Raw genomic sequence first — 14,171 nt, 5'->3', positions numbered from 1 at the left:
TTCTTTATCCTACCCTGACTCCAAAAATGTCTTCTAGAAACAAACTACAGTTCTAGCTGTAAGGAGATGCAGATGCCCTAACTAGGTGTCTTAGACAACGCTGGTCACTGAAAACTCCCTCTGTAATTATTGACGAAAAATATGTACCTCCTGGTAATATTCCTCTTATTCTAAGATACGTCTTTTTGACCTTACAATCACAGCCTAAATGTACCTTTCCTTGCTAGTAAATGTAAAAGCGGTAGCTCACAGAGATTGGTTTCAACTGGGAGTTGAATACTTCTTACCCATTTAGTATTTTATCAAAGCTCTCAAGTTCAATTTTACTTGCCAAAGGGAACTCAGCACTTCATGGGATGCAAACCTCCTGTTGATGGAGGATGTTAAGCACCTAAGGGTGATTTCTGATTCCTAGATGGGTTGAACTGCCCTCTTGACATGCCTCTGAGCCCTCTCTCCCTCTCCAAGCAATGGAGAACACAGTGTGACCAGATTCCTAATACAGCGCTTACATTAAAAACCTAAAGTTTGAGGAATATAGACCTGAGTGTTTACAGAAAAGATCCACACCTTTCCTCATCAAACCAAATGCAGAAGATTGTCGTAATTCCCCCAAATTTGAGCATACAGCCAAGTAAACATTCACTGAGCCTCAATAAATCTGAAGACTAAGTGCTTAAATCGCTCCTGACAATGAGTCTCATTCTCCTGATAGTGGAGATTGACAGCCCTACACCTATACTTTCATATTTCTGTTTAATAGCGTGTAAGAAAAGATTACAGCTTATTTTTTTTCTCTGTTCAGAATTGTTGCTGCAAAATACAGAGATTAAAGTAGAAAAGCTGGCACAGTGGTGGTTGCCCTTACCTAGCGTATGATTTTTAGGCGTGCAGCAGTAATTTCAGGTCAGATGGCTATGACCACTGTCTTTCCCCTGGAACGACACGTGGTGCCGAGGCAGCACAGTCTGCGACCACGTCCCCACCAGTGCTGGCTCTGCGATCTCCCCGCAAGCACAGCCCCGGCCAACTGCAACCATTATGGAGCTCTGCCTTGCGACCACGGCATGCTAAAAGTTACCACCTTGTGCACAGAGGCTTTTGGTTGTTCTTAGCTTCCAAAGAGCAGTTGTTTCTCTTGCTTATCTCAGTTAGTACCTCTCCTTAACAACGTGAGCTGTAATAAATGTGAATACCTTTGACTCATTGATATGAATTGTATGTTTCCGCATTCATTATTCATTATTTAAAACCCATTTTCTCACTGTGCATGTAACCGCAGTGAAGATAACCATTATTAATTCAGTAAAGTCTATATTACATTTGTTTGATTCCATTGACATGCCAAACAAAGGAGAGAGGATACCGACATCAGTGTCACTGGCCAAAAGTATTGATTATTTTCCCAACAAGCTAATCTATACATTGGGGTTTTTGGAGTCACTCTATGTTATACTTTAACCTTTCCTAAAGAATTTTTCTCCCCATGCAACTTTTAAATTTCTTATTAAGCTGTTGTGGTAAAATTAGAATGAGAAGACACTGAAAACTCTTCACAGAAAAAAGGAAATCAAGTCTGAAAGGAATTAAAAACCAGGAGAAGGAAACGTTACTTACAACATCACTATGTTCAGGTCATGTGCCAGTATGGAAGAAATCAGCCAGTGAAAATCACCCGAATAAATCTTGTTCTGCTGTTCCTCTCTCTACTTTTAGACCCATAGGAACCTGTCAGCTCTTGCAGGACCCATGAAGGCAGCTACGAAACAGGCCGTCCCTTTCAGTCTATATTTAGAGTTCATCTTGGCTAAGTATACTGACTTCTCAGTATTGATCTGTTCAAAAAGAAATCAGCACATATCCAGCTCTTTTTTATTGTATTGGAATCATTATGATAATGTCCTCCCCTGGAGAATGAGAAGGTTTGTTACTGATGATCAGCATTTCACTAACCTTTGGGTTTATGATGCCTTTTTAAAACTCGTTTTGCTATGCCGGTGTCATATCTACAACACTGTAGCTATGAGTAACCGGTTTGCTATGCAGAAGACTCATAGCGACAGTATTGCAGGCATGAGTACTTTAAAGGCATAGACTAGAAAAGAGCAGGGTATTTTCCTCCTTCTCCCACACACTGTACAAATTCAAGTAGGACAGTATTATGGGATGGATGAATTTGTACAGCATCCTTAGTTGTTTAAAAAATAAATTCTGACGAACTGTTTGTGACTACTGGGAATTGTTCCTTTGCAGACAGTTCTTTTGATCGCTAGGTTTTTCCTCGCTGACATTGCAGAACATAACGTCACAGCACGCTGTAATGACAGGCAGCTGACGCTTACACGAAGGGATCACAGCTCAAAACAACAAATCCTTTCTGAAGGCATTCTATACATCTACAATTTTGAAGCCCTTTAAACTGACAATAAATATATTTTTCTTTCAGGAAACAACAGAGAGGATACATCTTCTGACTGGTAGTTCCCACCCCAAGCTGACTGCTGCTGCCCAGTAATGCAGACTAACAAGCTCGCTCCCTTTCTGCAGGGGTCTCCTAGAACTCCTCCCTCCAAACAAGGACAGGCAAGCCAGAAGAAAAATCTATCTCACCTCCATCCCCAAAACATTCCCGACACCATCCTAACAGGAAGACAAGGACCCAGGCCTCTCCAGTTCTAAGCGTGAAAAGGTCTACAAAGCCACCAGATCTAGAAACCCAGCAGATGTACAAAGCCATGGGATCACTGGCACGCAGCGAAAGGGCCTGCTTCCCCTCAAAGAGCATGAAAGCCATCCTGGTCTCTTTGGTTGGCAGCCACAGTGTAACGGGGGAAAGAAAGGGCAGCCCTGTGCCTGGCCGTCTGCCAGGAGGGGCTGTAGAAGGCAATTTTGCAAAATACCAGCAGGACAGGATGCCATGAAAAGTGCTACTTTACGCTAGCCAAGCATGCCAAAGGTGACTACCCAGAAGCCACGGGAGACCAGCAGCCTTGTGGGAACAGTTTAGCTCAAAGGGGGCATAGGCTCAGGCAGGACAAACATAGGCAGCCAGCTTCATCTAGTTCAAGGATCGTAAGTTTCTTCACTTGTGTGACCAACACAGATGACAGACATCAATAATAGCACAGATTTCAGTTGGAGGCCTTGTTGTAGTCTAAGCAATCCATTTTGTAAGCCAAACAACTTCTTACCTAATGTATTATTTGAGAACAAAATTGTAAGTTCAAAGGTACAACTAACTAGCACATATGGATTTTCTGGAATAGGTTCTGCTACGATCTGAAACTAAAAACCAAACCAAACTTTTTCTTATCAGAGCAAGCAGCAGTTTCCAAGGGGTGGGGTGGGGTTGTTTTTGGGTGCAAAGTTTACTTCCTCTGCCAATAACTTGACTTACAGTTCTAAGAATGTTTATTCTAACAAGCACTTTTATTTATAGATCTTCTGGTTTGGAAGCCCCAACTAATCTAGGTTGTGGTGTCTTTATTACATAAAAGTCCCCCCATCATCCCCAAGACAGACAGTTCTCCGTTACTGGCACAATTCAGAGCCACAAACTGAGGGCAGAGGAGCGGTTTCCAACACAAGGAAAACAGGACAGCTGGAATGGCTCCTGCAAGATGAGGGACGAGGTGCTTTGCAGTACCTGAACTAGGAAACATTTGACCACTCCGGAAGCAACAGCAGGCTGTTTCGCAGACCGTGTGTATAAAAGACATACCCTCCAAACACACCACAGTAGAGTTTCATGTAGCATCTACTAAAGCACGGAGACTAAACCCAACCACACCTCTAAAGGGGCAAATAAACAAACCCATCTGTTTCAATCTCCAGGTTGTGCTAGCAGTCCAGCTTTTCATTCAATGTAGCAATCACTTTCACACAGAAAGCCAGCAGTGAGAAACATCTTTATTCCAAAAATTAAGCATCCAATTTCAGTACAGGAGAATCTTGGTTTTATTTTACATTGAGGCAAGTATTTGTCATTCACTACTCCACTGTAAGTGAAGGTAGTAACTTCAGAATCCCCTTAGAAAGTTTAAAAAGTTACTAAAATAACTTCACACAAACAATTTTATCTTTTCTTATTAACACATTCTTACCAAAATGCTTGGTCAATGAATTAATTTAATTTACCTTTATATAAAAAGTAAGGAATCCAGTCGGACACACAGCATTTGACTACAGTTACCCACCCCATTTACCAGTTTGGTTACAATATAGCCAACCTTTGGAGCAAGTTGCACTTAATGCAAGTGCTATAACGTATCCCTGCACCCAGTCTCACATCAATCTATATACAGTCTATAGGCAACTAAGCAACAACATGCATTATATTTACAGACTTTATACATAAACAAGTGCAAACTGTGACTACAGAAATTTAAAAAAAAAAATCATTTAAAGGTTACAAATCTATTTTAAATTGTGAAAATTGAACCCCGTGGACAAGGAGATCTAGAAAAATTCCCCCACATCTGCTCTTTTATCACGACATTTACTTCTAGCCTTTGTCCGAGCCTTGAATGCTGCAGAGTTGTACAAGTGCTACAAAACAAAAGAAAAATTTAAATCGCAGATGTTCAAAAAGGCTTATGTCCTTTAGAGATTATTTTTTTTTAATGTAAAGAAACAGCTGAAAGTATCTTTTTATTAATCTTTGAAGTAAATCGGTATGCCTTCTGAAATTGCTAGTATAATATCTTTGCACCAAAGGCTGATTTATTTTAATATATATACACCTGTAAAAGAAACTTGGGCTGTGTAAGAAAGGCTGAGCTAGGAGCAACTCTGGAAGCCAGTGAGTTCTGAACATCATACAGACACAATGCAGATTAAGTTTGCCCCTGGATTAAACTTGGTAGCAGCATTCCACACCTTGTTAATACTCGGGATGAGTACCTTCACAACCAATATAACAAAGTCATCCTCCTTGCATCCGTTTCATGCTGGAGAGTTCGGGATACTGTCTGTATGAAGGACTCCGTTTCTATGGTTTCCTGTAGGTCCCTATCCAAAACCCTATGGCTCTCATAAGAGCCCAAGTTTCACATGTATGGAGCATGGATCTGCAACCTGCAGACCCCCTTGGGGAGAAAAACAATAGCAGACACATGCCCAGTGGAAAACCTAAAATAAGCGCTCAAAGACGCACACAAGGAAGGTTTGGTTTCATTCAGGACAATATGGGGCACTGTTAGAACTAAAGTGACAAGTTTAAAGACGACAGCTTCTGAAGTGCCTGTGTGGAATACCGTTTAGTTGAGGAGAAATCTATTAGTGTAGGAAGTAAAGAAAATACATTAAGGTGCAATAACTTACCCTTTCAAAACGGGATATCTTCATTGTTTTAAGAGTTGCAGCATCTAGCATGACTGGTGGACCAAGCTCAAACACATTCCGAAGAAAGTCATTTGACTAAACAAGAAACACATCAAATGATCAGCTTCTCCTCTGATTATCAAGTCTCCAAAGATGACTATCAAGTATTCCAGGAAGAAACAGCAGCAATTTAACACAAATCTTAGTATCTTTTGCAATTAAGCTAGAGAATACTTCTTCCTTTAATCAGAAGGCTAAAAACTAAAACTGCTCTCTTAAGACAATGGAGACAGCTTCCCCTACTATTGATTTTTTTTGTCCCAGCAAACTAGACACGGTTCTGTTACATCCTCTGCACAAGATTAGGCAGCTGGACACAGACCAGTATGGTTTCACAACACACCAATTTTAAAATATCTGGCTGTAAAAGTAGTATTTGAAAAATGTGAAAAAGCTGCTACATGTCTGGGCTCTCTCAGTAATGCAGCTGACACTGAACAAAAGATTTTAACCCCATGATTATCAGCACAATTTGGGAGTGAATACTCCTAAACTACAGTTCCTACTTCTGTTACGTATCTAAACAGATGACTTGGTGAACAAGCGGTTCCTGGAAGAGAGGTAAGGACTTATCCCTTCCCTTCTGGAATGCTGTCACCATTGGGCTGCAAGTTGTGTTCATTATTTTCTGACTAAAACTTTGCATTCCTTTTTACAGGCTTGAAAAGGGAGAGTGGAGGCATGCAGCTTTATAGCAGCCAGACGACGACTACACTCTGCTGAAAGAGAGCATAAGGATTCAGGAAAAACCCTGAAACTAAGAAGATACTCAGCTTGAATCTCTTACTTCTCTGGAGAATTCTTCTAATTGCTAACCCAGCACACCCAGGCTACAACTGGGAAGCAGCTCACCCAGACAGCCCTAGCTCGCTGTCATTCATTTTGTAAGTGCTGTCTGTTAACACTTCTAATGCAAAGCCCTTCATTTCACCAAGTTTACTTGTGAATTTGTAATTCAGACTCAATTACTACAAAGTTTTGGTAATTCAGACTCAATTACTACTTCCCAGACAGGGAACAACAGTCTGAGCACGTAGCAAACAGCAGCTCACCTGCAAATGATATTGCATCCCTGACCCCAAAATCTCCTTGAAAGTATCGTAAGTTTGTTTTTTAACCCAGCAGTCAATATACATGCGCTCAGGTCCAAACTTAACCATCTCTGTAGGAAAGTCACGCTCCTATCCAAAAGTAAAGGAAACAACATATATAATTTTAATTTAAACAGTCTTTTGCATTAGGAATTGTATATATCTCAATGAACTTTATTTTCATTAATAAATTTGGCCAGAACCTTCCAAATATAATATAGTATGCATATACCAAAGACTGTATTTGTTCATAAACCTAAAGTTAAATCTCATGTAAGACTTGAAGCTGACATTCTTCAAGTCAGAAAGCATTTTAGAAAAAAAAAAACCAAAACCAAAACACTTAACTTTCATCTTTAAAATGACTTGAAAATTGGACTTATCTCCAGAAAAACCAGTTCTGAGTGCAGGAGTCACCTCTAAGTCAGTCTGTAAGTCTCATTTAGTTCCCACCTTTCAAGCACAACGAGCTACATTTGTGACAACAGAATGTAACAAGTCCTAATAAGTGACTTGGATTACTTCTACAGGCAGAATCTCAAAGGTGACTTCAAATCACTTCAAAGCCGCCGCCTTAGTTTCTGAGATGTTTAACTGTTCTGACTGTCAACTAGTATTTAGTTGGCCTTACCCATACAGCAATGTAAAAAGTAATTATCTGACAAGTAAAAAAATTTAGTTTGAGAGGTGTATGATAACAAATAATTCAAAGTGATAGAAGTTTGACATTTGTCTTAGAGGCTTTACTCAGAAGTTATGTCGCTAACCAAGTATTTGGGGAGTCCTGCTTTGTGTATTGTTCTCAATCCGGATATGGCAAACCAGAAGATTACAGCACAACAATTAGGACAACTCCCCCCCTGAACACACACTTCTTTGGCGCCTGACAGAAGTGCCATTTGGAAACACATCTTACTGCTAAGTTGCTTTTTGTTTATTACACACAGCAGTTCAGTAAGAGATTTTACAATAAGTATTTTCACAGTATTCAGGACATTAATGTGGATGTCCTACAAAGTTTTCTATGAAAAAAAGCTGCTGATGGTATAAAACAAAAAGAATTTGGTATTTACAGTGCAATGTTTAGCCTTCTTTAAAGGATAAAAAAAAAAGCCTCTTCAATATGGAAGTCAAGTTTGGAGTAAAATAAACAATTTGACTTTTTGTTCTACAGTCCTAAAAAAAGTTATATTTTGCACAAGTGATCAGAATTTGCAATCGCATTGAAAATAATTTTTTCCTGTTGCTTTCACTGAAACAGTAATTCTATTTAATAATAAACCCATTTTCATTAAATTGTACACTACATAGTTACAATCCAGACATTCAAAGTAAGACAAAAGAATCACCTCAACAGCTCGCAGAACATCTCTGAAGACAGATCGCTGCTTTCTTTTATCTACTTTGGCTCGGTGCTTGTTTCCATCAGTAGCCAGAGCTCTTAGTTTCTCTGTTAGAAGTTCCATATCTTCATAAAAGAAATCCTAGTCAAAAAAAAATTTTTTTGTAGTTTCTTGCCTTAACATCTTTCCCTGCAAATAGGAAAACTGCTCTCTCCAAATTCTGTAGACCTCTACAACCTGTTACTTTGTTATTTAGAGTCAAAGATGGCATTAACTTCCTGTACTTCCATTTGCAGCATTTAAATCAGTAAGAACAAAGTCACAGCATCTGGTTTACCGAGTAGGACACTATCAAGTAAACATTAATGAATAATTGTTTAGCAGGAAATATTTTCTCCCCTCCATTTACTAATTCAGCCATAGTTTACCTGGATCAGTAAGAATGTATGTAAACTTATGCAAAACCAAGTTTTTGTGGTTGTTTTGGTTTGGTTTTTTGTTTGGGTTTTTGTTGTTGTTGTTTTTGTTTGTTTGTTTTATTTTTCTTTTTCCATCAGAATGTTTTGTCATGTCAACTGACTAGGCTGAGTTTACTGCATGCTTTTTGAAAGAAACTGGTCAAAAGCAAAACACCGTAAGCGTTTTTAATCTGTGCTCATTGTTAAGGTGCCAAATAGAATAATTTGTAATGATTAAAGGGGTATTTCCTCAATGGATCAGAAGAGGTTTTTAGTGAATACAGTCTCACTCATTAATGCATTTTAAGATTTTAGTTACTTGCACTCAGTTTGACCAAATAAAGGACCAAGTTCCAGTCTCTTATTTATCTTTCAAAGTTGGCTTCCATAGCCAAGAGACTCAAATCCCTGCTGTTTACAATTAGACAGAAGTTTCAGCATATTGTTTCAGATTACGCAGTGTCAGTGTGTTGTCTATCCTGACTTAACTGGAGTTATCTTTTCACTTTGGACAGTGTCCTGGCAAAGTACAGCAGCCTTGGTCGAGCTAGGAGCTATTCAGGCAGCTCTCTTCAACTGTGCCATGGGTAAGCGGAGGCTGTTTCCCTTCAGTGCTCTCAAGAAAACAGTTCAGAAATTAATAAGGTGTATTAAAGAATGTAAAGGGTAGTTTAGCTGTGTATGAGGTAACATTGAGAAGCTTGCACCTACTCCAACTTAAAAGCAAACCCCAAGAAATCTCACCAAATGTGGCAATACTGGCATCTGTGCAAAACTTGTGCAAATCCTTTCAAATTCTCCCCCTTTAATTTTGACTGATTAGTCCCCAACTGACAAAAATAGTCACAAATGCTGTAAAACCATCAGGCAATACCAGTTATTCTTCTCATGGTACCTAAATAAGAATACTGAAAAAAAAATACTAAAAGTCAACGTGGTTTCTACTGAAGGATAGATTTTTAGCTGTGAGAGCAGAGCTCTGCAGGTTGTGAATCACTGGAACTTTGTCTGCATACAGATCTAAGGAGTGTTCCCACTACCATAAACAGTACTGTTCTATCCTGGAATCTCTCTAGGGATTTTTAAAGCTGGCGTTGGATTTAGAATTTAAAGCTTGCACACTATATTTGGTGTGTTTTGTTATATTGGTCCTGTTTTGCAATAGGGAAATTAGTGCAAAAATGATAGCTAAATTGCTGTACATCGTTGCTATACCCACTTCGATCGGGGCAGGCTCACTACAATGAACGTAACCCAATGAATTATCTGCCACTTGTTGAGATCCAGTGTGCTATGCAACACAGGTGAAATAATTTGTCTTGTCATCATCCCAAGGCAAGAAAATTTAGCTGCTGACATCTACTTACAGCATCTGTTTCGCGTGCCAGTTCAAAGAGAAGGGCTAGTGTTTCTCCAGCAGCTATTCTCATGTTGAGGTCATCGCAAGACAGCAGACTTGGAAGTTTATGCAAGTGCCTATGCAATGAGTCACAGTTCATTAAGATGTAAATTTGGTTGACGCTGCTTCATCACATAGAAAAACAGTCATTACAAACTTTGTTTTCCAAGAAAGATACTCACATTTCAATTTTCTTCTTCACCTCATTCATTGGACAAATGGTCAACAACAGTGTCCATGCTAAGAGAGCGCTGATGTGAAGCACAGTATTATGGGTACTCGATACACCATTAGTGTCTCTGTCTCGCTGATAGGCCTTTGAGAAGACGTTTTCCAGGCATTCCATAGTAGAGTACAGTTCCTGAACAGGGGCAGAAAAGATAATGGAAGCGGCTTAAGATTCACACATTTTCACATTGTCAATTTATTATAAAAGAAGTATTATTTATCCTCACCATAATGTCATCAGTGACGATGAAACAGCAAATCCCTAAGCAGGTTGCACACTACACGAAAAAGAAAAAAGTGTCAGTATTTGACATTAACATTATTGTTGACAAAACTTTCAAACTTTGACTATCAAAATTTAACATCTGGAGTAATGGAAACTTGAGATTAAGACCTTAGCAGAGTGTACGTCTTCAAGACCATTTAATTCAGTTACTTTGTAATAGTTAGCCCTCAGCTCCTATCTACTCTCAGCATGATTTTACAACATATGCTACTCAAAAGCCTTCACTTTTCATGCTGTATTATTTAATATAGCTTACAAAGCCCTTCTAAAAAGCTAGATGTAGCAGTCCTTTCACCCAATTATTTTAAATCCCACTACGATTCACTAGCAGAAACCAAGCTGATAAACAGCAACAGACATACGATATTTATTCACAGCTGTGGGAAATTATTTCCCCTCTCTGCCCACTATTGCAAATAAGTTTGATGAAAACACTGGACTTCAAGACCCTTTCCTGGAACTTTCCAACTTTTGCTGTGAGGTCCTACACATCTCCTCCCTATACCCTATATTCTACTGCATCTCCTCTTACAAAGAGTAAGAAAAAAAAAAAGTTTGAATCTGATGTTTGCACTGAGCGCACAGGACTCAATACTACACTTAAACAGGACAAGCTTTAATAGCTTTTGTTTCTTTGTAGAAATGACTGCTGTTGAACTAATACTACCTCCTCTTCCAGCTACCAGTATCTACTGTGACACAGCTTGCACACAAGGGGAGAAGTAGCCAGCTATGTAATGATAAAGGCAAGTTGGAGAATATTAGTTAAAACTCTAAAAGTTTAAAAAAATCTTAGCAAGAGCTTTAGACTGTCTTCAGTCAATAGTCCAAGCATATCGCTGATGCACAGATGAGATGACTGAGTGAAAAAATTAATTCTGGTAGTATGAACATATGTAGTTCTACATCTGTTCTATGTAATTTTATCATATATAAATACATTCGCATAAGTAAGATTCCACTGCTGTTAAAGAAGTTAAAATTAATACAGGAAGGATACATTGGTCAGTGGGAACACTTTCCTTTTTTTTCTGTCAGCCCTCAGAACTGCAGTAAGGAGACTGCAACAGACATTTGCCAAAGTACTAGATGTAACAGCTCGTTAAGGAAGTTCCTAGGTTGAAGGAGAGAATGACGTTCAACCTTTAGGTGGAACTTCTTAAGCTGGTGAAAACTACTATGCATCACTCAGAGCGTACGTCAATGTTATGAGTAGTTTACACTACTGTGGTAACCTTTGGTTCTGGATTCCACAACATTGAGCTGGTCAAAAACTGCCCTCTGTCCCTGACAGGCAAATAAACATTTTTATACTTACAGCTTGTCTGGCTTGGATACTGGCTGCTCCATCACAGACAATCTTCTTCAAAACTGGACCAAGGGTTTTAAAAATCTCTTCGCTCTCAATTCCTGACCCCATCTGCACACACAGAAGACACGCCAGTCCAGCAGCTGCACACTGTTCGTCGCTCTTACCTACAGATTAACATACTATGATGAGTCATCACCTTGTGCACTGCTTCCTTCCTTTAACCCTTTAAAGATAATAGTCTGAAAACTTGCAGGCGGAAATTCTGAAACCAATAGGCAGAAGGTAATTTCAGTTAATTTTCTAGGTCAGTTAAAATATGACATCTAAATTAAAAGAAGGAATGTTAATGTAACGAAATTACTAAGCACTCTGTAAAGTACTAGAGAAGCCTCTCAGTTTTAATTCCTTTTAAACAATGAGCTATTTCATAGGGATTATTGCTTTCTAATAGCAAGCATGTTAATTACCTTTCTTTATGCAGCGTTCAATGCTATCAGTTAGCGTCATTCTCCTTTCCATGATAAATTCATACAGTATTTTAGAAGAAAAAGCACTTTTCAGACTTTCAAGAGCTGCTTGTCTTGTCTTTGCACTGTTAAAAAGAGAGAAGGAGGACCTCTTGAAATCAGCACACATCAGTTAACGCTCAGCCTTTGTTTTTATGGCAGTTTATATTTGTCTGCACCTAATGGAAGAGTAACCCACAAAAGCATCAGGAAATACGAAATGCTATGAATTCCTTCTTTCCTCGAGGACAGAGAAACTTAGGTTGAAGATACAAGTTCACAATAGTACATCAGGCTAGAAATAAAGTCACTCTACTTCAAGCTATTAGGAAAGGAAAGTATGACTCTCACTTATCTAAAAACTCAGAGGAGGGAAAAAGGTCTTTCCAGACCAAGAAGAAGAGCCAAGTCCTCCCCAGTGTGAAACAGTTGTAATTTCAGTAAGCGTATAAAAAAGTTCAATGCATATTTCCCTTGTTATATCAGAGGAAGCCAGTAAACAACGTATGAATGTGTTTCTTCAAGGCATACTGTACCTCTTGTCCAACGTAAGATCAATAAATCCCTTCAATTTGTATTCAAAGTCTTCTTGAGTGGCTTCTTCATCAACTTCAGGCCCTAATCCAGAGGAAATAATTTAGTCCTACTAATACACATTTTATTAGCAGACACAGTAGTATCCAACACTTAATGTTTTTAATACTAATAAGAAAGCAGTTTAACACAGACAATAGCTACAGAATTGTTCAGTATTACAGCAACAGAATGGTGTTGAGCCTACTATATCAAACTGCCCTTTAAAATACTTTTATAAATATTGATCTATTGATACATCCGTGCTGTTTCTATACCTGCTTCTCACACATGCCAAGAATGAGTGCGGGAGCTAATCAGGACTTACATAGATTTGCTACAACTGACACCCATCAGCCAGTCCTGTCAGCAACCCATTCTCACCGAGTCCACTACACCCACCCCTGGAGCACAGCGGGGCGTTCCCCGTGGATGCAGGGAGCACAGTCTAGACAGCCTGTCCTCTCGGGCATCGCTTCAGATGCCTCTGCAACAGCAGCTCGGTTACGAGCAGCAAGTACTCACAGAGAAGGCTCCCTGCCTTACATCCCCCTGTAGCAGGCTTTCAGGTCCCCTCCTGCCAACAAAATGACATTCGAGCAGCACAGGCTGCAGAGATGGCAGAGGAGACAAAGTACAAATCTAGTTCCAAACTGGCAAATGTGACTATCTCAAGCTCTTCTGCAGTTCTTACCACCTCAACTATGTGTTATGAAAATCAATGCCTTATAATGCACCTTAAAATTCTTATTGTCTCTAAAAGTCAGCATTTTGTAATTCTAATGGAAAAAAGCCTAGTAGTTTCATGAGAAGCTCAGGAAACTTGGAGTATATTCTTACCAAACAAAAACAATAGTCACTAGATTAACAATCACATCGGGTTTAATGAAGTCATTATTTTGCTACTGCTACTTACAGTCTAGTACTTAAACTCCTAAGTCAACTCAGGTTTTATGTTTTTAAAAAGATTAATAGATAGAAATGAATGAATATACCATCCTCAGTGAAGCTAGCAGGGTCACTGAAGCCACTGCAGTGGCTCATAGTTTCAATTGAAGCATCTTCATCACTAAAAGGCTGCACGTTTCTGGGCTGACCACCTAAAGGAAAGATGAATGCAACAGTTTGGTCATTTTTTTTGTACAGAAAAGGAAGATCTGAATGCAACCCTCCCAACAGATTCACTCTCCCTGACCCAGACGCAGAAAGCATGCTTCCTTCCTCTGCCAGTTCTTTTACTCCCACCTTGTCCGAAGACTTAGCTGGCTCTGTTCTGGAAGATCATCTGTGAACGGCAGGGAAGAGCCCACCTAGTTTTCAAAGTATTGGTAGAATTCCTAAGTCTAGATTTAGTATCTTTCTACAGTCAACTTCAAGTTAATGTAAATTCCTGCAGCTGTGCTTTAAAAATGTCTCTGTATTAATTGAACTGTTACGATGAGCTACCTAAAAAAGACTGCCATACAATCTCTATTTTTCAATTGTGAGGGACTTCAAGCCAGGATAAGTTATACATTTAGGCAAATATACATGCAGGATTTACGGGATTAAGTGTAGTATGTGCAGCATCAACAATGTCCAACCCTATTTGAA

General features: G+C 39.2%; 1 protein-coding gene across 1 annotated transcript; it reads right to left on the bottom strand.

The window, feature by feature from the left end:
* Positions 1-4,403: 4,403 nt before the first annotated feature.
* On the bottom strand, positions 4,404-13,673 carry IFRD1 (interferon-related developmental regulator 1). Its single transcript, XM_009706543.1, has 11 exons — positions 13,574-13,673; positions 12,542-12,623; positions 11,967-12,091; positions 11,506-11,663; positions 10,129-10,179; positions 9,856-10,034; positions 9,642-9,750; positions 7,823-7,957; positions 6,435-6,563; positions 5,323-5,418; positions 4,404-4,548 (listed from the first exon to the last, which is right to left on the bottom strand). The coding sequence occupies exons 1-11, from the start codon at positions 13,620-13,622 to the stop codon at positions 4,459-4,461; spliced, it is 1,203 nt and encodes a 400-aa protein (XP_009704845.1). The 5' UTR covers positions 13,623-13,673; the 3' UTR covers positions 4,404-4,458.
* Between the last annotated feature and the right edge of the window lie 498 nt (positions 13,674-14,171).

This window comes from Cariama cristata, unplaced genomic scaffold, assembly GCF_000690535.1.
Source record: "Cariama cristata isolate BGI_N322 unplaced genomic scaffold, ASM69053v1 scaffold10468, whole genome shotgun sequence".
Taxonomy (NCBI): Eukaryota; Metazoa; Chordata; class Aves; order Cariamiformes; family Cariamidae; genus Cariama; species Cariama cristata.
This window is presented reverse-complemented; position numbering and strand designations above follow the sequence as displayed.